Source organism: Crocuta crocuta, unplaced genomic scaffold (assembly GCF_008692635.1).
Source record: "Crocuta crocuta isolate KB4526 unplaced genomic scaffold, BGI_CrCroc_1.0 scaffold430, whole genome shotgun sequence".
Classification (NCBI taxonomy): domain Eukaryota; kingdom Metazoa; phylum Chordata; class Mammalia; order Carnivora; family Hyaenidae; genus Crocuta; species Crocuta crocuta.
Genome location: NW_027527934.1, coordinates 2,544,029 through 2,569,657, shown reverse-complemented (window position 1 = coordinate 2,569,657; position 25,629 = coordinate 2,544,029). Strand labels below are relative to the sequence as shown.

Sequence of the window (25,629 nt, the reverse complement as noted above, 5' to 3'; positions counted from 1 at the left end):
ATGTGCACAGGGAAGGGGCAGAGAGAGGGAAAGAGAGAGAATCCCTAGCAAGCTCTGCACTGTCAGTGTGGAGCCTGATGTAGGGCTCAAACTCATGAACCATGAGATCATGACCTAAGCTGAAATCAAGAGTGCAATATTTAACAGACGAAGCCACCCAGGTGGCCCTTAAAATTTTTTATGGCCTATTAGCTAAGAATGTTTCTGTAGTTTTTAAGTGGTTAACAGAACTATCAAAAGAAGAGTAATATTTTGATATGTGAAGATCATATGACATTCTAATATTAGCATCCATAAATAAAGTTTTATTGGAACACAGCCATGCTCACTCATTCATTTACTGAAGGTGGCTGCTTTTGTGTTTCAATGGCAGAAATGAGTACTGCGACAGGGTCCACATGACCCGCAAAGTCTAAAATATTTACTATCTGGCCCTTTATAAAAAAATTTGTCCATTCCTTCTCTCTAGGATCCTTTGCCAACTCCTCCCTTAGAGTAAGCAAACAGATGATCTAGGCACTATTTCCATGGTTTGTCTCTGTCGCAGTGCACATTGAACAGAAGATACATCAGATCATCAGTTTATTTCTCTTCAGTCACTTAGGTAGGTAAAATATTGAGAGGTAAAGGGATACATAATGATGTTTTGCTATTTTTTTCTATAATGTGCTTGTGTTCTACAGTGGATGAAATATTGACTATTATAAAAATCTTGTACTTTGTTACTCTTTCCTTGTTTTATGTATAGAAATTTGATTATTTTCACCTTAGATTATTGGAAATAAAAAACAACAATAGCAAAAAACTTATAACTTAATAATACTGCTTCCCAGTATTATTTTTTCTGTCAACTTACACATCAATAGACAGAAAACTCCCTCCACCAGGAATCCTCTAGGGTTACATTTTCTCCACTGCAGTAGGCAAGAGATGACTATCCTAATTAGTGGCTTGCATTTTCACTGAGATCTGTTTTACCATCTTTGCACTGTGATGACAACTTTGGGCATATGTAATGAGTGGAAATACCCTGGTGCAAATTGCCCTTTGAAAACACAGGCTCTAAAGTTAAAAAACAAAACAAAACAAAACAAAACAAAAAAACCCTAAAATGTCACCAACAAATGGAAATGGAAATGTAGTATCTGCTCAGTTACTGAATTTCCTCATAACTTATGATCATAATGAAGCCCTTTCTGTTGCTCCTCAGCAGTAGGTATTTGAGAACTCTTATAAGTAGAAATTTGTTTACTCTAATTCCTACCTTCCGATCCTCTCTAGAAAAAGGAGATTCTATGTCTTAATTCACATGGCAACCCTTTGTGTATATGAACACCAAATCTCCTCCATTCTATAAATGGCTTTTCATTTCCTCCTGGAATATTTTAAGCAATCCTTAAAGCAATCCTCAGCAATCCTGCTGATTCTCTTTCACAAAAGTAAGGAAGATTATAAATACAATTAAGCTGCCTTTGCCTATCATCTGGTCTCTTCTCCAGGAAGTTTCTCAGACCAGAGTACTGGCAATATTACCTTTTTTCCAGGCTTAGGGCCTGTGTGAGCTATAGGATAAAAGTTGTTAGGAGGTAGCATGTGGATATGTGGGCAGGGGGACAGATGAGAAACAAGTGGTATCTCAACAACCCAGTGACAAACTATTGTCATAACACTGGAGCTGTGACAAAAATAGATTCTCAAATTAGTGTTAATTAAACAGCAGAAGTATAGGAAAGGTAAAACAATTGATTGCTTATAGGAAAAAACATCCTGAGGATTTAACTGTCAAATTTAACACGATCCAACACTAAAATGTGGTTGACAAGAGAAAAAAACCAAAGCCATTAAAATCTTGCTATGGTAGCACACCGTGGGAAATCCCGTCCTCATACACACTTTACACTGCAGATTGCACAGGATACTATGTCAAATCTGGGTATAACATTTTAAGTGGAACACAGATAACTTATCAAGTGCTCAGTATGTGGAGGCTGGAAATAATCTCTAACAGGCAATAGTGGAAGATCTGGGTTATGTCTGCCTAGAGAAGGGAAAGCTAAACAGAGCCTGGTCAAAATTTTCAGTTATTTGGAGGGCTATAATGAAAAAGGTGGCTCCATTGTGGGTGGAGACACCCACAGCAGAGTTAGAGTTAATGGACTGGATGCGAGACTCAGCCTGTGACTCACCCGCTAGGGAACTTGGGACAATCCACCCAATCTCTCGGTGGTACACAGGACTGTCCAAAAATGGCTGCAGTAATGCTTCTGGTCCTACTTGCTCTTTGATCCTGTCAAGAGATAGAGTCTCTGACCCCTTGTTGTCAACTGGGTAGGCCTGTGCGACTCCTTTGACTAACAGAGGATGGTATAAGTGATGCTCTATGACTTTCGAGGCTGTCATGAGAGGCCATTTGGCTTCTGCCGTCACTCTCAGGGCACTGCACTTTGGAGCCCTGAGCCATGGGAGAAGCCCAGACACTCTGATGCTGCCAGGCTAGAGAGACTCATGCAGTGTACACAGAGGCAGAGGTGTGCCATGTGCTCCAGGTGCTGTGTGACTTTGACTGCACTGAGACCCCCAAGACAGAACCCCGGGGAACCTGAGATCAGGAAATAATGAAGCTACCAAGTGTCATGGTGGTTTATCATATAGCAACAGAACACTGGAACATTCTTGAAGCCTTATCTGTAGAGAAAGTATGCTACTGAGCCACAGAGAGGTGTTATCACAGTGAAATGAGATACTCCATATCATAGTTTCATACGCACACTGAGGGCCATTATTATTACTGCTCCACAGGACAGAACTGATACCAGATGTCACAGGGAACAGACTGTGCATCATCCTTCAAGTGTCATTTTAATACTTGGAATTATCAACAGTACACAAGAACACCTAAAAAAGTGGCATATCATATGATTTCCCTCATATGTGGAATTTAAGAAACACAGGAGACAAACCAAAAAACAGACTCTTAAATATAGAGGATGAACTGACGGTTAGCAGAGGGGAGGCCTGAGGGAGTGGGGGAAATAGGTGAATGGGATTAAGAGTACACTTATCATGACGAGCACAGAGTAATGTACAGAATCTCTGAATCACTACATTGTACACCTGAAGCTAATACAACACTGTATGTTAATTATACTGGAATTAAAATTTCAAAAAAGGGGGGTGTGCCCCAAGGACTGCAGATATTCAGCTCGATATCTATTTGTCATGGACGTCCCTCAGAGGATACTTGCAATGGGTAGGAGTCAGGCTTATGAGCAGATGGAATCTAAAATCACTCATTTTACTATAATCTTGAATTGCTTCTTTCTTTAGGCATACACATAATCAGCTGTGTTATACTGACACGTATCTCTGTAAACTACGTTACTTTTTTTTTTTTTGAATGAGACAGGGCATTTAAAACAAATAAAAACAATCTATTAATATTTAGAAAAAATAATCCCTGGGCTTCCAATTCATATGGTTTATATTTAACATATATAAAAAATAACTTTTACATTATAGCAAGATTTGCCAACAGACCTTTGTCCATCCGGCAATCTATACAAAGTCTTTTGTACAACTTATTCATTACCCTGTTTTTTAAAGTTTTTTTAAAGTTTAATTTATTTAGAGAGAGAGAGAGAGAGAGAGGGAGAGCATGCATGCACAAGTTGGGGAGGGGCAGAGAGAAAAAGGGAAAGAGAGAATCCCAAGCAGGCTCCACACAGTCTGTGTAGAGCCCCATGTGGGGCTTGAACGCATGAACTGGAAGATCATGACCTGAACGGAAATCAAGAGTTGGACACTCAACTGACTAAACCACCCAGGCACTCTAATTCTTACCTTGTAATAGAATGCATTAGTGAACACCCTATAGTACTATACCTTGAAACATGTTCTATAGCATCCTGGAAGAACACCAACTTTACTTCTTTGGGATTTATAAGGTTATAATCATCAAGATAGTCCTGTAGAACATTTGCGATTTTCTCCATATCAGGCATGTCATCATAAATCCGATCAGTCCTATCTGCTCCAAACTATAAGATGATATATGGGAGAGGGACCAAGTTAGATCAATTATGATACAGAAATACACACAGCATTCATGATCTTAGGAGAGAATTTTATTTCACCCATGTTGCTGTTTAATCATTTGCATGAATATATATTATATATTGTATGATATAATATACATATTAGCAAGGCTTTAAAACTAAGGAAATGGGACTAAGAAACTCAGATTTTCATGGATAACTGAAAATCCATTTCATTCAAATGGTACATTGAATGGTACATTGAATTTCAGTGATCTTTGCTAGAAAATTCACATAGGAGCTCAGAAATAGGTTTTCATGCTTTCTCACTATACCTTACTCTGGTTTCATATTTTTGCTCTCAGCCTGTTGACATGAGAAAAGCTAAATGGGCTAAAAATTATGCATGCCAGACTGTTAGGGTTAAAAAAATCATGCCAGAACTACATGTAGTTTTTACACAGTGGTTATCTAATTAAATAAACCAGAGAGAATGAAATTTGGTGTAAACTATAAGGAATTGGGTTCCTGTTCGAGGTCCTGTTCGGACCTGCTGGTGATGTCTTTTCTTTGCAGTAGCATCTGCCCTGGGGGCATTTTCATTTGGAGCCACTGATTAAAATACTCATAGGTAATGCAAGAAGGGTCCAACTGCTCTTTTCCTCTTGCTTTATTCCCCCATTTGATAATTAGATCAGTAGAAATACATAGGAAATATAATCACCACCTGGAAACAAACTTTGGGACTTTTTAAATAATACATTTAAAAAGATATATTTCACACAAATTATCTTTTTTATTTGTCAGGGATTGCAGGGTGATGAGGTAAGTGCATGCATGTAATATAAAGACAAGTTGTTCATTTGTTTTTTGAGAGTCTGCTGTATACCTAGCTCTGTGCAGGAAGCTGGAGATTTAGGGTGAACAAAGGCATGGCTTCTGCCCTCTTGGAGACACTAGGAATGTTGCACCTAACAAGAGTCAACTTGGTAAAACAAGATGGTTATCAATGAACAAAGTAGGGTGGTTAGATGGAAGACCTAATATTGAAGGTTCTTGTTCTAGAAGGTAAAATTAGGTCTGGTGTATACATGTTATTGGAGGTACAAATTGAGGAATGTAATGTAAGAAAAATTTTGCAACTAATGAGAGCTACCCTGAAATGAAGAGGGCAGCACTGTTAACCTAATTAGCTTCCACTGTGAGAAGCATTTAGGCACAGGCTGAACAACTACACAGAATATAGTAAGGGGGATTCCAGTCCTAAGTTAAGGAACTAATCCTCTCTGCTTCCTTCCAAATTGAAAACTTGATGGGGCTCTGATTCAAACTATTACCAAAATGAATGTGACTAGATCAGGAGTCAACAATCTGTTTCTCTAAAGGGCCAGATAATATTTTGGGCTTTGAAGGTCATTTTAGCCTTTGTTGCTACTACTCCACTCTGTCTTGTAATACAAAAGCCACCACATAAAAATATAGTACACAATGGGTGTGGCTGTGCTCCTATAAAATTTTACTTACAAAAATGGGCAGTGGGATATAGATTTGGCCTATGGGCCATAATTTTCTGACCCTTGGTCTAGATCTTTAATCTTTACAGATGTAGCAAAGTTCTTGCTGAATATGAAACTGAACTGTAAAATAGTAAATGCTTTATAATCTTCAAAGGTAGTCGAGTCAACATACTTGCCTTAATAAAGTCTCCAAAGATGATGGGTTTAGCCAAAAAATATTCCAGGTCAACTGCAATTCCAAAATGTTTGTCTATTCAAAAAACAAAATCAATTTTTAATATATGATAAGCTTGAATGCAGTATTTCAATAAGATACACAGAAGAGTATCAGTCATTACTTCACTTAGAAGGCTTAACTAGTATGAATGAAATTGAGAGAAGCCATGTTAACACCATAACATTTTAGTTCGGTTGATAATCTCCCGAATTTAAGATTAAGAATATTTAGTGTTAATAGACATTTTGTTAAATAATAGATATTAAATACATAGTTAATAAATAAGAGGCACTTTAGAAACATCCTAGCTTCTTACCAAAATGCTGGTTCTCCCATTTTCCCTTTTCTACTTAAAATTCCCTTACTGAATTTAAAATATTAACTCTTCCTGAATTTTAACAAAAGGATTTTTATAATATTTCGTATATTTCTACATATTTGAATCACTAAAGAGAAAAATTTTTTTACTTAGGAATTACTGAAACCCATTTTGCTTTACCTTATCTAAGCTTATTTTAATTTTTCCTTATGGAAAGCAAATGGCTTTTCCAGCCCCCACCCCCACCAAAGAAAGAAAAAGAACAGCTACATAATGATTGATATTTACTGGCCATTTCTGTCAAAATAGCATGGAAGTAGTGCTTGTCTTCATTATTAATCAAACGGTCATGGAAGACTCTTTGGCATTCATGGCAAAAGAGTCTAAAAATCTGTATTTCTTCTCTTATTGTTCCTGGATCACACTGGAGGATACCTGTTTTTTTAAGAAAAGGGAAAAAGGAAAAATTCTACATTTGTGGGATATCCAGTAACAAGTTAATTAACTAGAAAATCCTTAAGTCCAACTTTACCCCCACACCACCAGAAATGGGTGCTTCTCCAGTGGGCACACACACATAGAATAATGGTGATTTCACTTTTTGAAAGCAAAATCAGACACATTATCTGGCAAAACCCTTTTTCTTGGCTTGTGATGTTCCTTTAACTCAACACATGAAATGGCCAGACTTTACAGTATAGGCAACATTCATCTCATTATTACATTGGGTTGCAACATGTTAAGTGAGGAGTGTCACAGGTCTTTAATATACATATATATTCATCCAGAAACTGTCCCCCCACCCTGATGCCCCGATCCCTGACCTTTACACTGTTTTTCAGAACACTAGTTCCCTCTCTCACTCTTTCCCAATGTTCAGTTCTCATCAAATGCCCTTGGTCCTTCTGACTTCTATTCAGATTACTCTGAGTACTCTTTGTATTAATATAAATTGTAATTGTAAACATAGTTGTAATAATACCAAGTTACAACAAAAACAGTGATGTATAGCAGTCCTCCAAGTGTTCACTCTATGGGGGACCCTTCACTTCTCACAACATAGTGCCGAAAGGGTCAGGGAGCATATTTACTACACGCATAGGTGTACACATCAGACAGGATGAACCATACAACAAAAGAACAGAATCCTTGAGTGGGCTGGAGGAGATGGGATCCAGTGTCAGAGGAAGTACTGGCATGTATCCTGAGTAGGGACATGTTAGCCACTGCAGTAGAAGGAAGGCAGATACAGGTTGTCTAGGAGATTTGGAAGATGAGGCAGTCTGGTTCGATTTCTTCTATTGTTTTCAGTGAAATAAGAAGACAAGTTATCAGCTGGGAGCAAGAAATGGAAAGAGATGCTGGTGGTCTGGGGGAAGCTGTGAACTAGTCAGACTGGGGTGGGGGTTGGAGGGGGAACCCCAGGGGGCCAGGTGCTGAAGAAGGTGGCCCAGATGGCCCTGAATCTCCCCAGCACAGGAGAAGGGACCCAGTTCTAGAAGTTTGAGAACATGGACAATGCACAACAGTTTAAGCAGTTCTACCGGGCCACGATGAATGCCTTGGACTTGAACCTGAAGACCAAAGAGAAGATCGTGGAGGAGGCCAACAAGTCCTTTCAGTAAAACATGCAGATTTTCAATGAACTGGGCCAGGCTGGCTCCCTATTGTCCAAAGAGACCCTGGAGGATGGGCTCCCCATGCACAGGGGGAAAGCAGATGTATAAGTGACCCTACTACACTGCTAAACAAGACGGAGGTGCCCTGGAGGGCAGCAGCTGTCCCTTCTGAACAGCCCTGGCTGTGATGAGTAAGCCCAGCTTCCAGCTCATTCTGGCTGCTGGTGCGGCCCTTGTTGCCGGCTTCTCGGCCTGCAGTTGATGCACTACATGTGAAGGACCCATCATACCACGTTGGCGCCATCCTCCTGAGTGACCCCTGGCCCGTCCCCACCTGCACCTGTGACTAAACTACCACCTCAAGTGACTTTTTAAAAAAATACTGAGTTTGAGAAAACAAGCAACCAATAAAAGCCAGATGCTAAAGAAAACAAAACAAATGAACAAACAAAAACATGTAATAGGATTCCCGGGTGGGGCACAGATACTCATGTACACACAATTCTACTGAGAGATTAGGGGTGAATGAAAATGCAGGGATGGTGCAGGTCAGAGAATGAGGGTTCCATACATTACCTTGTACACATTTGGATAAATCCCTCAAGTTAAAGACGTAATGGGACTTGGCTGGTGTTGGCAGAAGATCAACACTCATTCTGTTATAAATCTCAACTGCGGCCTCTACAATATTTGATGCAGTTTGCTTTACAGCTGGTGGGAAGTCACTGAGGAAGCCATTTAAGATGGCCTAGAACAAGAACCATAATGTGAGAGGGTTAGAATTTTTTTCATGATGTTTTTCCTAATAATAACTAGAAAGCTGGATTCCAGTACAAGGACATATGGGTGATAAAACTTCCATTCACTTCAGAGTATGTTCCCAAGAATGGGCTCACTCCCATCTTCTGTGATTGGTGATCTCTTAGCCACATTTGTATCTAACCAGTGAACGGACCAAACCTACTCTCCATGTAATTCAGATTCTTCTTACTGTGGGTCCAGAGTGTCATTGTGGGGTGCCCAAGTTCATCTGGAAAAAAAAATCTCTGATTTTTATGGGTGAATTACTAACAGTTCCAGAGACTTCATCCTCATGTATGTTTAAAGTGCAACTTACTCATAACTGCACCCCTCCCCCCTTTAGCTTTTCCAGCATATGGCTCCACCTGTGCTCAGATCAGGAACATGGAAGTCTCCTCTGACACCTCCCATTCTCTGTCCCCCACAGTCAAGCTTGACTACAGTTTTTGAATGTCTGCTTCCCTGACTTCACCCCATTCCAGCCCTGACTCTTTCATCCGGGCTTCTTCACCCCCACCTTCTCTCACTTCATCAACCTCTCTATTTCCACTGCTGTCTCCCTTCTGTTACCTATAGTCAGGAAGATCAGGCACTGCCTCCCCTGTCAGTCCAGGCTCACTTTACCCTCTTCCCCATTACTCACCATGACCCAGCCACACTGGCCTAACCACCCAGGCTCTCTTCTCTCTCAGGGTCTCCACACATCTGTCCCCTTCCCACCATCCACTGCCTGATGGCCCTGTGCTTGGCAGGGACTTTTTGATTCTTGTGTTTTGTCATCTCTTTAGAGAGGCCTTCCCTGACTCCTTCTGTCAGCGTCTCTTATGGCTCTCTGATCTTCTCATATGTAACTCGCCACAATCTCAAAGTACATGTTTATTACCTAGCCTGCTGCCCCCAGGTGCTTGGGACAATCATAGGTTTTTAAATAGATAAATTCCCATCACCATTAACCTTGGAGTTACTCATGGGAGACAGCCACCAGAATGCACATCAATGTTTATAAGTCAGTCCTTGTGATTTTAGACTTCCGGCTCATATAGGACATATTTTAAAAGAAACCCAAGTATTTGTTTCAATGAGCCTCCTTGTTGAACATTAGTTTTAGCAGCTTATGAGGGCTATCTTTTGAGGTACCACTTCTCTGGGGCCCCCAACATGAGTTTAACATTCTCCTTATGGCCCACATTTTGAGAAGGACCATCCCATTATATACAAAGTAAAAATTTTACTATACATATTATATGTAAATTATATCTTAAAAAATTAAAATTCTAGTCTAGTCACACTATAATTATATAGTTATAGATAGTATTAATATAATATACATTATTAGTTCTTTCATCTGTTTATTCTCTGTCTCCACGGTGGAAGCTCCATGAGCACAGGATGGCATCTGCTTTGTTTAAAATGTAATACAAATGTCCGGCATATGGGAGGTTTTCAACAAGTATTTCTTCACTGAATGAAATTAAGAGCTACTAAACTGATATTCATAGATTAAAATTTATGCCGTTACAGAGTTTACTGAGGACCACAGTGTGGTATTTTATTCAAAGGTCTGCCTTACATGGCATGTTTGGCAACTTTGAAAAACTTCTGCTAAGAATATGCATACAAGACAAAGCCAGAATTCCCACAGTTTGGGGGAAGGATGCTTTGGCCTGAGGACATTGTCAGTACTTCATGGAGTTGATCTTTTTTTTTTTTTAGTTTATTTATTTATTTTGGGAGAGAGAGAGTGATCATGAGAGGGGGAGAGAGAGGGAGAGATAAAGAGAGAGTCTCAAGTAGGCCCCATGCTCAGTACTGAGCCCAGCCCAATGCAGGGTTCAATCTTATACGGTGAGATCACAACCTGAGATGAAATCAAGAGTTGGGTGTTCAACTGACTGAACCACTCAGGTGCCCCAATCATTGTTTTCTATTACTGCTGTTAAATCTTTCTCATTAGAAATGACATCTACATGTGGTTTATCTATACAATGGAATACTACTTGGCAATGAGAAAGAATGAAATCTGGCCATTTGTAGCAACGTGGATGGAACTCGAGGGTGTTATGCTGAGTGAAATAAGTCAGGCAGAGAAGGACAGATACCATATGTTTTCACTCATATGTAGAACAGGAGAAAAATAACAGAGGACTATGGGGGAGGGGAAGGGGGAAAATAGTTAAGGAGAGGGAGGGAGGCAAACAGTAAGAGACTCTTAAATACTGAGAACAAACTGAGGGTGGGGGAGAGGGGAAAGTGGGTGTTGGGCATGGAGGAGGGCACTTGTGGGGATGAGCACTGGGTGTTATATGGAAACCAACTTGACAATAAAGTATAAAAAAAAAAGAAATGACACCTACGTCATTAATTTAATTTGTTGTGTGCTGTTTGTTTAATTTACCTTTAGAATGTATAGTGATGCACAGTTTTTGTGTATAAATTTCCAGTAAGTAAACATGAAGATGTGTATGAATGTGGCTCAAGGATGAGTCACTCATAAACACACATAATCCAAATTGTGGCAAACCCATGCTTAGTGGTGTGTTTCCTGCATATGTGTGCTGTTTGGCTAACTTGCAACAGACTATCCAAGAAAGTACAGTGATGCTACTGATTGTTTTACAAATAATAGATGGTTAAAAACATTATGTGTATCCTATAAACATACTATACATTTACTATTTAGACTCACGGCCTTCTTTCATGCAGTAGAAATGATCAGTTGTTCATGTTGCTAACAACAGATTTACTTTAACTTATTGATTTGCTTTCCTTCAGTTCTTGGTGGTCCCCCAAGTTCCTTCTCCTCGGACAGTGACTGAGGAAGGGAAGGTGGGCTCTGAGCTCTTGGGCACTGCTTAGATGGGTTGTGATTGAAAGTAGAGTCTGGGATCCATGGATCTAGAGCAAATTCTATTCTTTTACAGGTAAAACATCCTGTCTGTTCTGGCAATGAGGAGTATACGCTTCCCCACCTGAATCTAGTCCAACTCCTTGACCCCGGGATCTCTCAGTTTTGTCACATTTCATTTCCATTTTCACCCCCAGTTAGTGCAAGTTTTAAATATTAGCCTGTACATTACAATGAAAGGAAGCAGTTCCTGCCTGTTTTCAGCTGGGATATACTTGCCGTATGATGTCCCTGTGAGTGACACATTTCCCATGGACGGGACAATCCTACAGGGAGAGGGAGGAGGCTGAGGGTTGGGAATAATTTCATTTCCAGGAGGCCAGATTCCACATTTTCCTTCTTACCCAAGAAAGTATTGTGGAATGATTAAGAATGGCATTTTGGGGGGCACCTGTGTGGCTCAGTCAGTTGAGCATCTGATTTTGGCTCAGGTCATGATCTCACAGTTCATGGGTTCAAGCCCTGCATTGGGCTCTGTGCTGATAGCTCAGAGCCTGGAGCCTGCTTCAGATTCTGTGTCTCCCTCTTCTCCTGCCCCTCCCCTACTCATGCTCTATGTCTCTCTCTCTCTCTCTCTTAAAAATAAGTAAACATTAAAAACATTTTAAAAAGAATGACATTTTTTGTTGGGATAACCTTGAATTTGCTTTCATTTATTGAAATATGAAATGATTAGCAAAGTCAATATTTTATCATTGGGCATAGGCTACCTGGGACACAATTCACTGCCGATCATATCACAAAGTGTGTCAGGATAGGTGGTTGGGAGTCACTCATTTCAAACTTCAAAATATACACACAGCATCTCAACAAAAGGGCGGGATTCAAAAAAATTCCTCTAATGCCTGTATTGGTCCCTGTTACCCACTTCGTGTTTTGTTCTATGCTTCGTCATTGGAGATAAGCTCCCACCCTTTCATATTTAAAAGTATCCTACCAAACAAAGGTTTAAAAAAAAGGTTTTCAAAATGTGGGGGTTCTTATTTGCCATTTTGGCATTAGCTCCTAAACAACTTACTGAAACTACCTCAAATTTATTAAAAAACAATTTCCCATGGATGTAAGCTATTTCAATATGAAAACCACTTTCCATCTACAAAAGGTTGTGTACATGTTGGCTCTGTCCTTTTTCTCCTTGAAGAGGGTCCCATGGGAAGGGGAGGCCACTGCTGGAGAATGCAGAGGCTCACTTAATGCCAGGGTCACTGGCCCTCTTTGGCTCCCAGGTGATTTACCGCCAAAGTCAGCTTCTCCAAACCAGTCACCAGTCTTACCCTACCTGTAGGCCCACATTACCATTTCTTGCCTCTGTGACTGCATTTACCCATGTGTCTTCTGTTCCCAAGATCTGTTCCTCCCTGTCAATTCTTTTTTTTTTTTAANCTTTTTTTGCTGGATCTCTGTCTGGCTTGGGAATCAGAGTGATGCTGGCTTCATAAAATGAGTCAGTCCTCCCTGTCAATTCTTGTCCCCTAAGACTCAGCTTACCACCTTCTCTATGAGCTTTTGCTGGTTGGTGATGGCATGCTCTCTCTAGCCATACTGTTTCATGTTCTCTCATCATCCTACTCAAAATAACGTTGCTGAGCACTTACAGGGCAGGCATGGTTATCTTCCCCATTTAAAGGATGAGGAGTGGCCCCATGGCACGTTTGTATAGGTGGAAGAAATATGGGTGGTTGTTTTTGTTGGAGGTGGTCGTGGCAGTGAGGTGATGAATTCTAGGCTAGGTGTGTTGTGCTTGAGCTCGCTGGGGTATCGGGGACTCTGTTTGATGGGCAAGTGGGCACACGGACCTGGTGGCCAGCTGTGAGAGGAGCATAGAGGTGGGGGCTGGGTAGTGGACGAGATCCGGTGAGTGCTGGGAGGAAAAGCCCAAGCTACAGCCTTCCTTAAAGGAAGGGGCTGTGTTTTGACAGTCTTTCTGGATTCCTAAAACCGTCTCACAGAAGGCAGCGATGCAGATGCCTGCCAGTTACTGTCCAGATGCCTCTGTGTTTACCTGGTTTCCGCTCAGGAAAAGGGACAGGTGGGCTCCCCAGAAACAAGACAGACTATTTTGACTGTGGGAGTTTGGGAACAAATATGTTTTCTTTTTCTTTCTTGCCTAGGTTTAAATTCACACTCACCTGAAAGATCTGTTTCAGACTGTGCTCTGAGGGCATCGGAAGGCAAAGCATGCTGAAGTGTCGGATGAAGCGGGGAGTCACAGGGTTGCGGCCACCACCTGGGGGTGCACACGCTGAGACGATCGTTACATCCTGCGTGGGAAGAAATCCATGCGAGTCACCCAGGAAAGAAAGAGATGAGATCTGCGCATGCCAGTGGGAGGCCTCAGAACCAGCACTTTTCTGAGGCCCTACTGTATGACAGGATTATGTTATGTGTCCCTACCCATTATCTGACTTAATCCTCACAACAATTTCAGGAGATCACCATTGTTACCCTCATTTTGCAGATGAAAAAGATCAGGACCCTGGGTGGTTAAGTTGCTCAAGGTCACTCAGCTAACATATCTATCAGTATAAATATACCTCTGTAAAAATGTAGTCTTAAAAAATTGTTAACAATTTGTATCTTAGGTTAAAGTATATTCATTTAACAAATATTAAGTATAGTTTGTTCTTATTATTTGTGGTAGTTATGTTCTATAAAATCACTGGAACACTGAATTAAGATACACTGAACCATTGCTCCTACGGGAAAAAGAGGGTTAAGAGACTTTGGTCATAACATTTTCAATGGACTAGTACATGATACTGTAATTGCCTCTGGTCCTGCCTCCCTTAGACCACCCCTCCTCTGTGGCCAAGGGAATCTTTCCATAACATTTCCCCTAGAGGCAGATTATCTCTTAGAGCATAAATCCACATTCCTTGTCATGGCACTCCTGGGCCTGTCAAGGCCTCCTGGGCTGACACCTGCATCTTCTGCCACTTTGGTGCCTGCATTCCACACCACCATGGGGTTCTACACACCCTGCTTTGAGATGCAAATGCTCCCTTTCCTTGCTTTCCCCACTCTGACTGCAAAATCCTTTTCCAACATCACCTCTTCTGGGAAGGTCTCTCTCATCCTCAACTCAGTGCCCAGCCCTGCCTCCCTCTAGTCTGTCTCCACTCATCACTCTGCATTATAAATACATGTCCATCTACACCTGGAAGCTGAGCCCTCAGGGAGGTGGGCCTGTCTCACTTGCCCATTAATCTCCTGAATAAAGCAGAGCAAGAATATAATATAGATTAAATAACTTGAGTCACATATTAAAAACACCAAGGCTGTATGTTAGAGGCTGAATTGTGTCCCTCTCTTCCCCCTGGCCAATCATATGCTGAAAGCCTAGCCTCTGGTATCTCAGAATGTGACTATACTTGGAGATAGGGTCTTTAAAGAGGTAATTAAGTTAAAATGAGCTCATTAGGGTGGGCTCTAATCCAGGAGGACTGGTGTCTTTATAAGAAGAGGACATTTGGATGCAGACACAGAGGGAAGATCATGAGAAGACCCAGGAGAAGACAGCCATCTGCAAGCCAGGGGGAGAAGCCTCAGAAGAAACCAACCCTGTTGACATCTTGGTCTCAGACTTTTGGCCTTTAGAACTGTGAGAAAATAAATTTCTGTTGTTTGAGTCACCCAGTCTGCGGTATTTTGTATGGCAGCCCTAGTAAACAAGTATACTATCTTTTGTTACTGTTTAAATTTAAACACACAAAGTAATTTAAAACCTAAAGCAACCTGTATATCTTTCCAAAAGAGTTTGTTTCTATCATAAAATCCACCAAAATCTTGATACTGCCGAAGTAATTCAATTGGAGGCTGAGAACCATAGCGATCCAGTCTGGGCATGTTTAAATCATCAACAAAAATCACAACTTGTTTGTTTCCTGGTGCGCCTGGGGAATAAAATGAATTTAATTTAAGAATTAAGATTTGCCATTGGAAAATGTAAGACAAAGCTTAAGTAAGGCTTTGGGCTCAATGAACACCCTGTAGGTCATAATGAGCTCAGTCATCTATGTGAGGAGGGCCCCAGCAGGGAGAGGTAGACAGGTCTGGGACACCCACACTGTCAGGTGGGCCCTCGCCCTCACTCCCAGAGGTGAAGGATGATGGCAGCTCTCCATTCACATCTGGATCTTTCTCAATCCAAGGCATCGCCATTGCCCTCGCCAACTGGGTGGACTGACATGGGGTGAGGAAGGTCATTTTCTTTCCAGAGCAGGAAACAGAAGCACTCTTTGCCTAAATGCCATTGCACCACCCTCTACAGGGAAAACAGGGCTGGAAAGCATCCTGATCTCATCAAAGGGAAATCCAGTACAGTGGAGCTTCACAGTGCCATATTTAACTTAAAGAAAGCCAATATACATACTAGTAGGGAAAAAAAAAGGAGTAATGACAGAGAAAAGAGAATAACTGAAGCATAGGAGGAGACTCCACCCACTCTGGCATCTAGTACTTGCCAATAATGAAGGAATCGAGGCAAACTCAGTGCCCCACTCCATCTTCCAGATCCCTGAAACCAAGGAGCAGGACAGGAGTGGGGAGGGGCTCCAAGAGAATCAGTCACAAAGACATGGTCTCTCACTACAGAGATTAACATCCATTGCCCTGTGCCTACCTGAATATGAACAAGGAAATAAAGAGGAGGCAGTAAAGCAGCTGGTATGCCCACAGCTTGGCACAGCAGGGCCCATTTGATAGTGGACAATGTGGAATGCAGATGGGCTTGAGCTTGGCTAGTACTCCGCCCTCCTGGGTGGGCCAGCCAAGTGGACCCAGTACCAATGACTGCAGATATATGGCTGGAGGGTGGGACCGAGTGAGGGCTAAGACCCTGATTCCCAATATCAGGGAACTTTCCAACTGGGAGGCCGATGCCTGACCTGTACACATCCTGTTGGGGGGTCCCTCAAAGAGCCTGCTCCTGGAAGTCTGCCACACTGACAGCATTGGCAGTCATTCAGCACTAGCAAGGGAGGTAGGGACAATCCACACCGAGGCTCATCTAAATGCCAGTTAGGGAGAACACTTGCCCTTTCCTCTCCTCCTCCCATCCTAACACATGAGAACCTCCTCCAGAGGGCCAGGAAAGGCAACAGGCACCCCATGCCCCTCTCCACCTCCAGCACCAGGAGCCACAAACCAGGTCTACAACAGAGGAGAGGAATGGCTTCACATTGGGTTTGGGATCAGAGCTTTGTATGAGACTTGATTCAAAATAGCTGCAAGTGACCAAAGAGTTATGCTATTTATCTAAGTAGTTAATATGGGATGATGAGGGAGATCCCACAAAGCCTGGCTGAAAGCACTGGCTGAAGAAGAAACCTAGACAGTCTCATGCCAATTCCTTGCTCAGTTCAGGTAACTCAATGCACCAGATACAAAGTGGTTTGTTTGTTGGTTTGTTTTAAATAAAAGGAAATCTGTGCAGGTTTGAAAGTAGTGCATGCATGGAGAGGGAGAGCCACAGAGAGGCAGAGACTGAAGGTGTTCTGAGTTGAAGGTGATAATATATATCATATATATCATATCATATATATATCATATATATCATATATATTATATCATATATATCATATATATTATATCACATATATATCATGATATATCAATATATATCATGATATATATATATCATATAATAATAAATAAACTCCTTACTTGCTAAACGGTAAGATATATGGATAGACGGCATCAGAAAGAATGTAATTAATAGAATCACCTTTACAAATAAATTAAACAAAGAAAATATCCATTTGTAATTTTATTTCATACAGTGTTTTTGTGATTAGTTTAATGAATAATTTGTGTAAGACAAATAAAACTGATAACACTTACCTAGTATATTTTTTCTTTTCCTTTCCAGTTTTGACTCAATGATCTCTTGTGTTCTTGCAGATGAAGTTTGAGCAGAAAAATTTAGATAAACAGGAACATAGGCAGCTGATTCTTGAATTCGATTCAACAATCCTTTTGTAATGACAGACTTTAAATTTAAAAATATGTTAGTTAATTTTGTATTCAATATATCTTTCAATTGGCTACATCAGTAATAATTGAGTACAATGAGAAAGAAACAAGACAAAAGGAGACAGGTCAAAGCCAGATCGAAATGTCTGCTTTCTTCTTCCTGGAGATTCCATTTAATTATATTTATCAGAGCCAAAGAAATATTCTAGTCAGCAATCTTAGCGAAAGTTTTCATTTTAGTTTTATACCCAAATCTACCTTGGTTCCTATCCAAGTCTCAATTTGATAGCAAGGTCACAGAAGAACCCAAATGTCTTTTAGAAATAATTTAGAAGGTTGCCGGTGAATTTCTGTCAATGTGGACTCCATCCCCAAAACCAAGAAGACGAAACCATCAACATTTCCCTCTAGAGTCCACTTTTTCCAAACCCCATTGCTATGCCAGGTAGAAGTAAGTGGGCAAGAAGAGATAGACTGACCTTGATCAAGTCTGCTGGGGACACAAACTGTTTTGGCCAATTCCCACCCCAATCTGTGTAGTGACAGCCCCAGAAATTCCAATGGATACAACATAAAACCTTGGAGTAATTCCCAAGACAGACACAGATTCAGCACAGTTACATTCTTCCTGAAAACTTATCAAAATTCAAAAAAATTTCCTCTGAAAAATAATATGTTATTTCTGGGGCTTACAGTTCTAAGTCCACCACACCCTCATTTTTGGACGGACCTTCTTGTTTCAGGTAGGTTTCCTACCTTGCCAACTCCAGTCATTCCAGTAAACAGCACTGAATGCCTGACTGCCAGTAGTTTTTCCATTAGATATCCAAAGCGCACCGTGTCAGCTGTGGGGACAAGCATTTCAAAGAAAGGAACATCTCGGCTGTACTTGAAGGTGGGTATGATTCGTTCCCAGGGATCCAGCCGTTTGGTGTCGAAGTCCATGTAAATGCTCCACAGATCACCAGAACTGGGAAGCTAGAGCATAAAATTAAGTACCACTTTCAATTGGATTGATACACAGCAATAGAAAAATTCATACATAAACAAAGGCAGTCATGGAATATGGATCTATTTGTTTATTTTTTTTTTCTTTGCAGAGAAGTAGTTGTTTTGGTATCAGAGTCTAATACTTTAAACACAACCATGCAACAAAATGCATAAAAAACTCTGATATATTGATTATACTAAAACTTTAGATTAGAATTGTAAAGCATTTTCAATTCAAGTCAACATTCAGGGGCTTACTCCTTGCCCGACTAATGTGCTTGTGTTTGGAGGTGGAGGTGAGTGCTGAATGAGACCCAGCCTTTGCCTTCAATGACCTTGAAATTCACATGGGGGACACGAACATATCAGTTAATATCACAGAGAAGTAGGGTTCTCATGGAGTTAGGATACTTACAAAGGCAGGACAACTCATTTCTACTTGCAGGGAGCTATGGAGGTGGCTGGAGATTTAGGAAAGCTTCCAAGGGGTGGTGATGTTATAGTTCAGACTTGAAGGACAAGCAGGAGCCCATGCACAAAGAAGGAATGGGATGGGGAAGGCGGATGAGGAGAAGGCTAAAGGCTGGGAAAGTGCCATGCATGCTGGGACGTACAAGAGCGGTATGTACAGTGAGAGATGAATATGAAAACACAGACAGGAGCCAGGTTATGAAAAGTCTCACTTTTCAAAGCAAAGTGCTTGGAGCAAGAATTCAGTGAACGATTCTAAGCAGGTGGGTGATGTGATTAGATTACATTTCAGCATGCTTATTCTGGCAGCTGTACAAAGAAGCTGTGTTTCAAGCTCATTTGATAGCAACTCTTAGTAAGAAATCCATTTTACATGCTGACCTAGTACCTTCACATATATGTGTGCCTACAAATATGTATAGCATGTATCCTCGCTATCTGCAATTCACTCTAAGGAGAGCACGTGTGTACATGTGAGAAGGGGAAGGATAGAGAGGGAGAGAGAATCCCAAGCAGGCTCCTCAATGTCAGCCAGGAGCTGGCTGTGGCGCTCAAACTCTGCAACCTCAAGATCATGACTTGAGCCGAAAACGAGAGCTGGATGCTTACAGTAGCCACCCCTACTACATTTTCTATTTTATTATATTTTTTAAAAACATTGAGGTATATTATTTTGTCTGATTTTATGAGGCCAGTTTAAGGTGTTCTTGCATGTAAATATCAATGTAACTACCCCTGGATCATGATGTAGAATGTATCTAGAACCTTAGAAAGCTTCTTTCTTCCCCTTCCCCATCAATACCAGCCACACCTCCGTCCTCCTCGGAGATAAGTCACAGGTCCATCCTCCTCTGAGATAGGTCACTGGACTACCTGTCTGGTGTATCCGTCTACCATTGTGCAACTACCATGCTCTTTGATTGCTTGCATTTGCCCCAGTATACACAATTGGACCTATCATGTAACAGATTTTCAATAAATATTTGTTGAAATGAATACTGAATGCTTGTTTTGTGTCACCTCCTACTGCCCTCTGATGATCCCAGATCATTTCCCTTGACCCAGAGGGGTCTGTCTGTACAAAATTTCCAGTTGTCCTTAATATCATCTGGAGATATAATCATCTGGAGGGTCCAGGAAGGTTTCATATCTACTATAAAATGTCCTGATCCATAGGGCTCAGATTCTTATGGAATTTTTTTCTTCTTTTGGTAACTTTTAACATTTATATAATTTAAAACTTACAGAAAAGCTAAAAGAATAGTGCAAAGAACTTCATATATTCTTTATCTATTTTTAACTGTTTATATTTAGCCTCACTTGCTTTATTATTGTATTTTTCTACTCTTTGAGAGTTAATTGTATACACTATCCCACCTTATCCTAAATGAGTGTGTATTTCCTAAAAAGCAGGAATATTGCCTTATATAATCACAGTAAAATGATCAAAATCAGGAAATTGAATAGAGATATGTGATTATCCAATTTATATTCCACACTCAAATATTGTTAGTGTTTTTTTGCTTTTTTTTTTTTTTAAATATTTTTATTTATTTCTAGGAGAGAGAGAGAGAGAGACAGCGTGAGCAGGGGAGGGTCAGAGAGAGAGGGAGACACAGACTCTGAAATAGGCTCCAGGCTCTGAGCTGGCAGTCAGCACAGGGCCCGACGCGGGGCTCAAACCCATGAACCGCGAGATCATGACCTAAGCGAAAGTCGGACGCTTAACCGACTAAGCCACCCAGGCGCCCCTGCTTTTTTTTTTTTTAAGAGAGAGAGCATGGCAGACCAGGAGAGGAGTAGAAGAAGACAGAGAGAATTCTAAGTAGTGCGGACCCCAATGCAGTGCTTGGTCTCATAACCCTGGGATGATGACCTAAGCTAAAATCAAGAGTTGGACATTCAACTGACTGAGCCACCCAGGTGCCCCTGGCAGTGTTTTTAATAACGTCACTTGCAGCTATATTTTCCCCAGTCCAGGATCTAATACAAAATAATGCATTGTATTTAGTTATATCTCTTTAGTCTCTTCATCTGGAAAAGTTCCTCAGCTTTCTTTGTCTCCCATGACAGACATTTTTGGAGAATATAGGCCAGTTTATTTTACAGAATTGTCCTCAGTTTGGGCATTCCAGATATATTCTCACCATTAGGTTTAAGTCACACATGTTTGAAAGGAATACTTCAGAAGTGAGGTTGTGTCCTTCTCAGTGCACTATATCAGAAGGCACAGTTTTGTCCTAATACTGATGTTAGATTGATTTCTTAGTTAAGGTCATGTCTGTAAGGGTTTTGTTGTTTGTTTGTCTTTTTACTGTAACAATATGATTTTTCTCTTTGCAATTAATCAAATGATTTGCAGGAGATACTTTGAAACTATGTAAATATTGTGTCTCATGAAACCTTCACCCACTAGTTTTGGCATCCACTGATGGTTTCTGCCTGAATCAATTATTACTATGATGGTTGCAAGTTATGAGTTCTAACTCCATCACTTCTCTTATATAGATTAGTTGGTATTCTTCTGTGAGATGGAGCTCTTCCTTCCACCTCCNTACAGACTCATAGATGTTTATTTCATGCAAAGACTTGTAATCCCATACCATTATTTATTTTTGACACTCAAATCTGCCCAGATTTGGCTGGCAGGAGCCCTTCAAACTGGGTCCTGTGTTCTTTTGATATGTGCCATCATTCTCTGAGCACTTCTTTGCTATCTGACATAAGAAGATGTCCTAGGCTCATTTTGTATTTTCTCTGTCCCAGTGCTGGCTGTAATTAGTTATTTCATTAAGGAGACTTGGTTCTTTTTCATGGAGAGCAGTATTTAGAAATTAGCATACCTAGTATGCTAATTGCTCTTGAGGTGTCCTTGCTTCTAGTTCCTCTTAGCACACAGCACTAGGCAATTTATGTATGTATGAATGTATGTATTAATTTTCATTTATGTATATACATATATATGATCCATGAATACCATTAGTTCCAATTCCAATAGGAATTCTTGGAACTGGAAGAACACAGGTGCCTTATAATCTTTCCCCTTCCATATTTGTAAATCCCTTTCATAACAGTGAGAAACCTGGTTGGCATTATCCTCAATATATTTATTCACTTGCTCAATCTTAGAATGTACAGAAAATAATTTCTGAATTGCCAAACCAGAACACTGTGAAAAATAAGTGTAATAAATAGAATTCAATATTTGTTTATAGTAGGGAGTTTTTATATACTGTTTTTTCTGAGAGAGAGAGGGAGAGAGAAAAAGCGGGAGAGGGGCAGAGAGAGAGGGAGAGAGAGAATCCCAAGCAGGCTCTGTCAGCACAGAGCCTGATGTAGGGCTCAAACCCATGAACTATGAGATTATGACCTGAGCTGAAACCAAGAGTCATATGCTTAACCAACTGAGCCATCCACGTGCCTCTACCCTTATACCTTATTTTCTTCATATGGCTGGGAGAGGATTCTTAAAAATTTTTACACAATAATTGCTATCTATGGTTTTAAAAAGGTAATAATTTTAGAAACCCTTATAGTGAACGATTTTTATATTTGCAGTAGAACTAAGTCTTTTAAATGCTTAGTCTTGAAATTTAACTGTAATGGTTCAGTTATTATGTTAAAATTAAATGTATTTAGTTCTTACCCTGGCATCAGGATTATCATCAAATTGTGTTCTAATAAATGTATCAAAAGAATCCCAGTAGTTTTCAGTTAAATTTCCACCCACAGACCATAAATAACAGAATATAAAAGTCTGACATAGTACTGTATTCAGTTTTGTTTGCTCCTGAAAGAACAAAGAGAAAGAATTTTAGTATTTTATTTGTTCACATAAAAAGAATCCTTAAATTGCAAAGTATAAAGTTTGGTTAGACTCATGCATTTAAAAAAGGTATAGTATTTATTGCTTATAGTTGATTCAATAGTTCAAAGAGCAATGTTTTATAGTAGTGCAAATTTAAATACTCTGATGAGAAAATGAATGACAAGGAATATGTAGAAAAACCTCAAAAATGTCTTTCAACTGCCTATTATAATGTTGTTCATACCTGCATGGAGGTATTTAAACAGCTGCTAGACAGACACATATACCAGGAATGCATTGTAGAATGTGTTGTAGACTGTAAGGAATTTAAACATTGAATAGAAGAGTAAACTATAGTTTTTCTAACATTCCTTGCAACTTAGAGATTCTATGAATCTATTCACAATCATTACTTGCCTGAAAAATTAACTTGAAAATTAAATTATTTTATAGAAAATTTAGAGTTGTTTATTTGCAAAGCATCTACACAACAATTTCATTTTCATAGTTTTATAGCACTGAGGAAATTTTTCATACCATTGTCAAATTAACTCCATCTTTCCCAAATATCAAAGACTCCAATAAGCAACAGAGTGTAGTAATTTTGCTGATGTCCACTTGTGAAATGGCTTGGCTGCATTTTTTATTGATAAAGCATAAACCGTCATCAACATAACGTTGGAAAAGTTTCAATATATATTCTTGGGTTTCCTCATTTAGCTGAAAATCATACAAACAAATAATGTTTCCATAAGATTGGATGAAATATATAATTAAGTTTAGAAATAGGTTAGTTTAAATCTGTATATTGTAATATATTCTGTGACTTTTATTATTATTTATTTTATGTTTTAAAGTTTATATGTTTTGAGAGAGACAAAGCATGAACCTGTAAGTGTGTGAATGGGGGAGAGAGAGAGAGAGAGAGAGAGAGAGAGAGAGAGAGAATCCCAAGGAGGCTCCATGCTGTCACTGGGTAGCCTGACTTGGGGCTTGACACAGGGCTTGATTTTGCAAACCATGAGATCATGACCACAGTCATCCAAAATCAAGAGTTGGACACTTAACTGACCGAGCCATCCAGGCACATATATTCTGTGACTCTAGATTAAAGAGTATAAACATAACAAGATATGAAACAAATTGAAATTTTAAGAAAACCTTCTATAATTTGGAAGAGACATGGAGGAGATTCTGGGTAGCAGACAATAGTCCTACATCTTGATCTGGTAATGGGTACACAGGTGTTTATTTTATAGTCATTTGTTAATTGTCAATATAGATTTCAGCAGCCTTATAATTAAGGACAAGAAACAAAAAACAGCAATTTAAATATCTATGAAAGGAGAGGGAATAATTTCCAAAGACATGAAAAGAATTCAGTCCCTCTCACCATTCCTATTCAACACTGTATTAGAAGTCTCAGCTAATGCAATAGGGTAATAAAAAGAATAAAGAGTACACAGATTGAGAAGAAAGAAAGAAAAATCTTTGTTCAACTGATGACTTGTCTATGTAGAAAATACCAATAATTGATTTAAAAAAACCCTGAAACTAATAAGCTGTTATAACAAAGTTGCAAGATTCAGGGTTAATATACAGAAGTCAATTGCTTTCCTATACAGCAGCAAGAAGTAACTGGAATATGAAATAGAAAATATAATACTATTTATATTAGCACCAAAAGTGAAATACTTAGGTATAATTCTAACAAACTAAGTACAAGAGCTAAATAAGGAAAATTACAAGACTGATGAAAGAAACCAGAGATGAACTAAGTAAATGGAAAGATATTCAATGTGTATGGATAGGAAGATCCGATATTATTTAGATGTCAGCACTCCCTAACTTGATCTATAGATTCAAAATACCAGCAAGTTAATTTGTGTACATTCACAAACTGATTATAAAATTTATATGGAGAGGCAAAATAGCCAAAATGGCACAATGTTAAAGAACAAAGTTGGAAGACTGACATTATCTAACTTCAAGACTTAAGGTAATTAAGCTATAGTAATCAAGACAGCTTGGTACTGGCAAAAGAATAGACACATAGATCAATGGAACAGAACAGAGAACCCAGAGATAGACCCATACAAATACAGTCAACTGATCTATGACAAAGGAACAAGGCAACATTGGAGAAGATATCCCTATGTTTTGCTTTCAGTTGTTTTCAACAAATGGTACTGGAAAAACTGGACATCAACATGCAAAAAAAAAAAAAAGAACATAGATACTAGTATTATACCTTTCATAAAAATTTACTCAAAATGGATCACAGATCTAAATGTAAAAAGCAAAATATAAAACTTCTAGAAGATAACAGATGAGAAAAATCTAGGTGACCTTAGGTTTGGAAATGGTTTGTAGATTCAATCCCAAAAACACAATCAATGAAAGAAAATTTGATAGGTTAATTTTAAAATTAAAAACTTGTGTTCTGTGAAAGGTTATTACAAGAATGAAAAGACAAGTTAGGTTTGGAGACAATTTTTACAAAACACATACCTGACAGAGAACCTGTATCCAGAAAATTTCAAAGAACTCGTGACACTCAAAAATAGGAAACAACCCAATAAAAAATGAGCAAGATTTGAACAGACATCTTACTAAAGTAGATACACAGATGGCAAACAGGCATATGAAAAGACACTCATGATCACATGAAATGCACATTAATGCATGTTAAAACCCGGAGACATACCTATTAGAATGGCAAAAATCTAAAACATCAACAACACTAACTGCTAGTCAGGATGTGCAGCAGGAATTCTCATTCATTGCTGGTGGGAATGCAAAATGTACAGCAATTTGGAAGACAAACTGGCAGTTTCTTACAAAGTTAAATAAAATTTTACCAGATGATCCAGCAATCACACTCCTAGGTATTTTACCCAAATAAGTTGAAAACTTATGTCTATACAAAAATTTGCACATGTATGTGTCTAGGTGCTTGCTTCATAATTGCCAAA

General features: G+C 39.5%; 1 protein-coding gene across 1 annotated transcript in view; it reads right to left on the bottom strand.

Moving 5' to 3' along the window:
- Nucleotides 1-25,629, bottom strand: part of DNAH6 (dynein axonemal heavy chain 6) — a 209,415-nt gene that overhangs the window by 83,427 nt on the left and 100,359 nt on the right. Inside the window, exons 36-45 of the mRNA XM_077751897.1 lie at nucleotides 23,192-23,374; nucleotides 22,493-22,636; nucleotides 18,142-18,363; nucleotides 17,254-17,401; nucleotides 15,148-15,305; nucleotides 13,542-13,673; nucleotides 8,283-8,454; nucleotides 6,376-6,522; nucleotides 5,728-5,801; nucleotides 3,883-4,037 (exon numbers count right to left, since the gene is read on the bottom strand). Of these exons, the coding sequence (XP_077608023.1) occupies nucleotides 3,883-4,037; nucleotides 5,728-5,801; nucleotides 6,376-6,522; nucleotides 8,283-8,454; nucleotides 13,542-13,673; nucleotides 15,148-15,305; nucleotides 17,254-17,401; nucleotides 18,142-18,363; nucleotides 22,493-22,636; nucleotides 23,192-23,374 (1,535 nt within the window). The remainder of the gene's footprint in view (nucleotides 1-3,882; nucleotides 4,038-5,727; nucleotides 5,802-6,375; nucleotides 6,523-8,282; nucleotides 8,455-13,541; nucleotides 13,674-15,147; nucleotides 15,306-17,253; nucleotides 17,402-18,141; nucleotides 18,364-22,492; nucleotides 22,637-23,191; nucleotides 23,375-25,629) is intronic.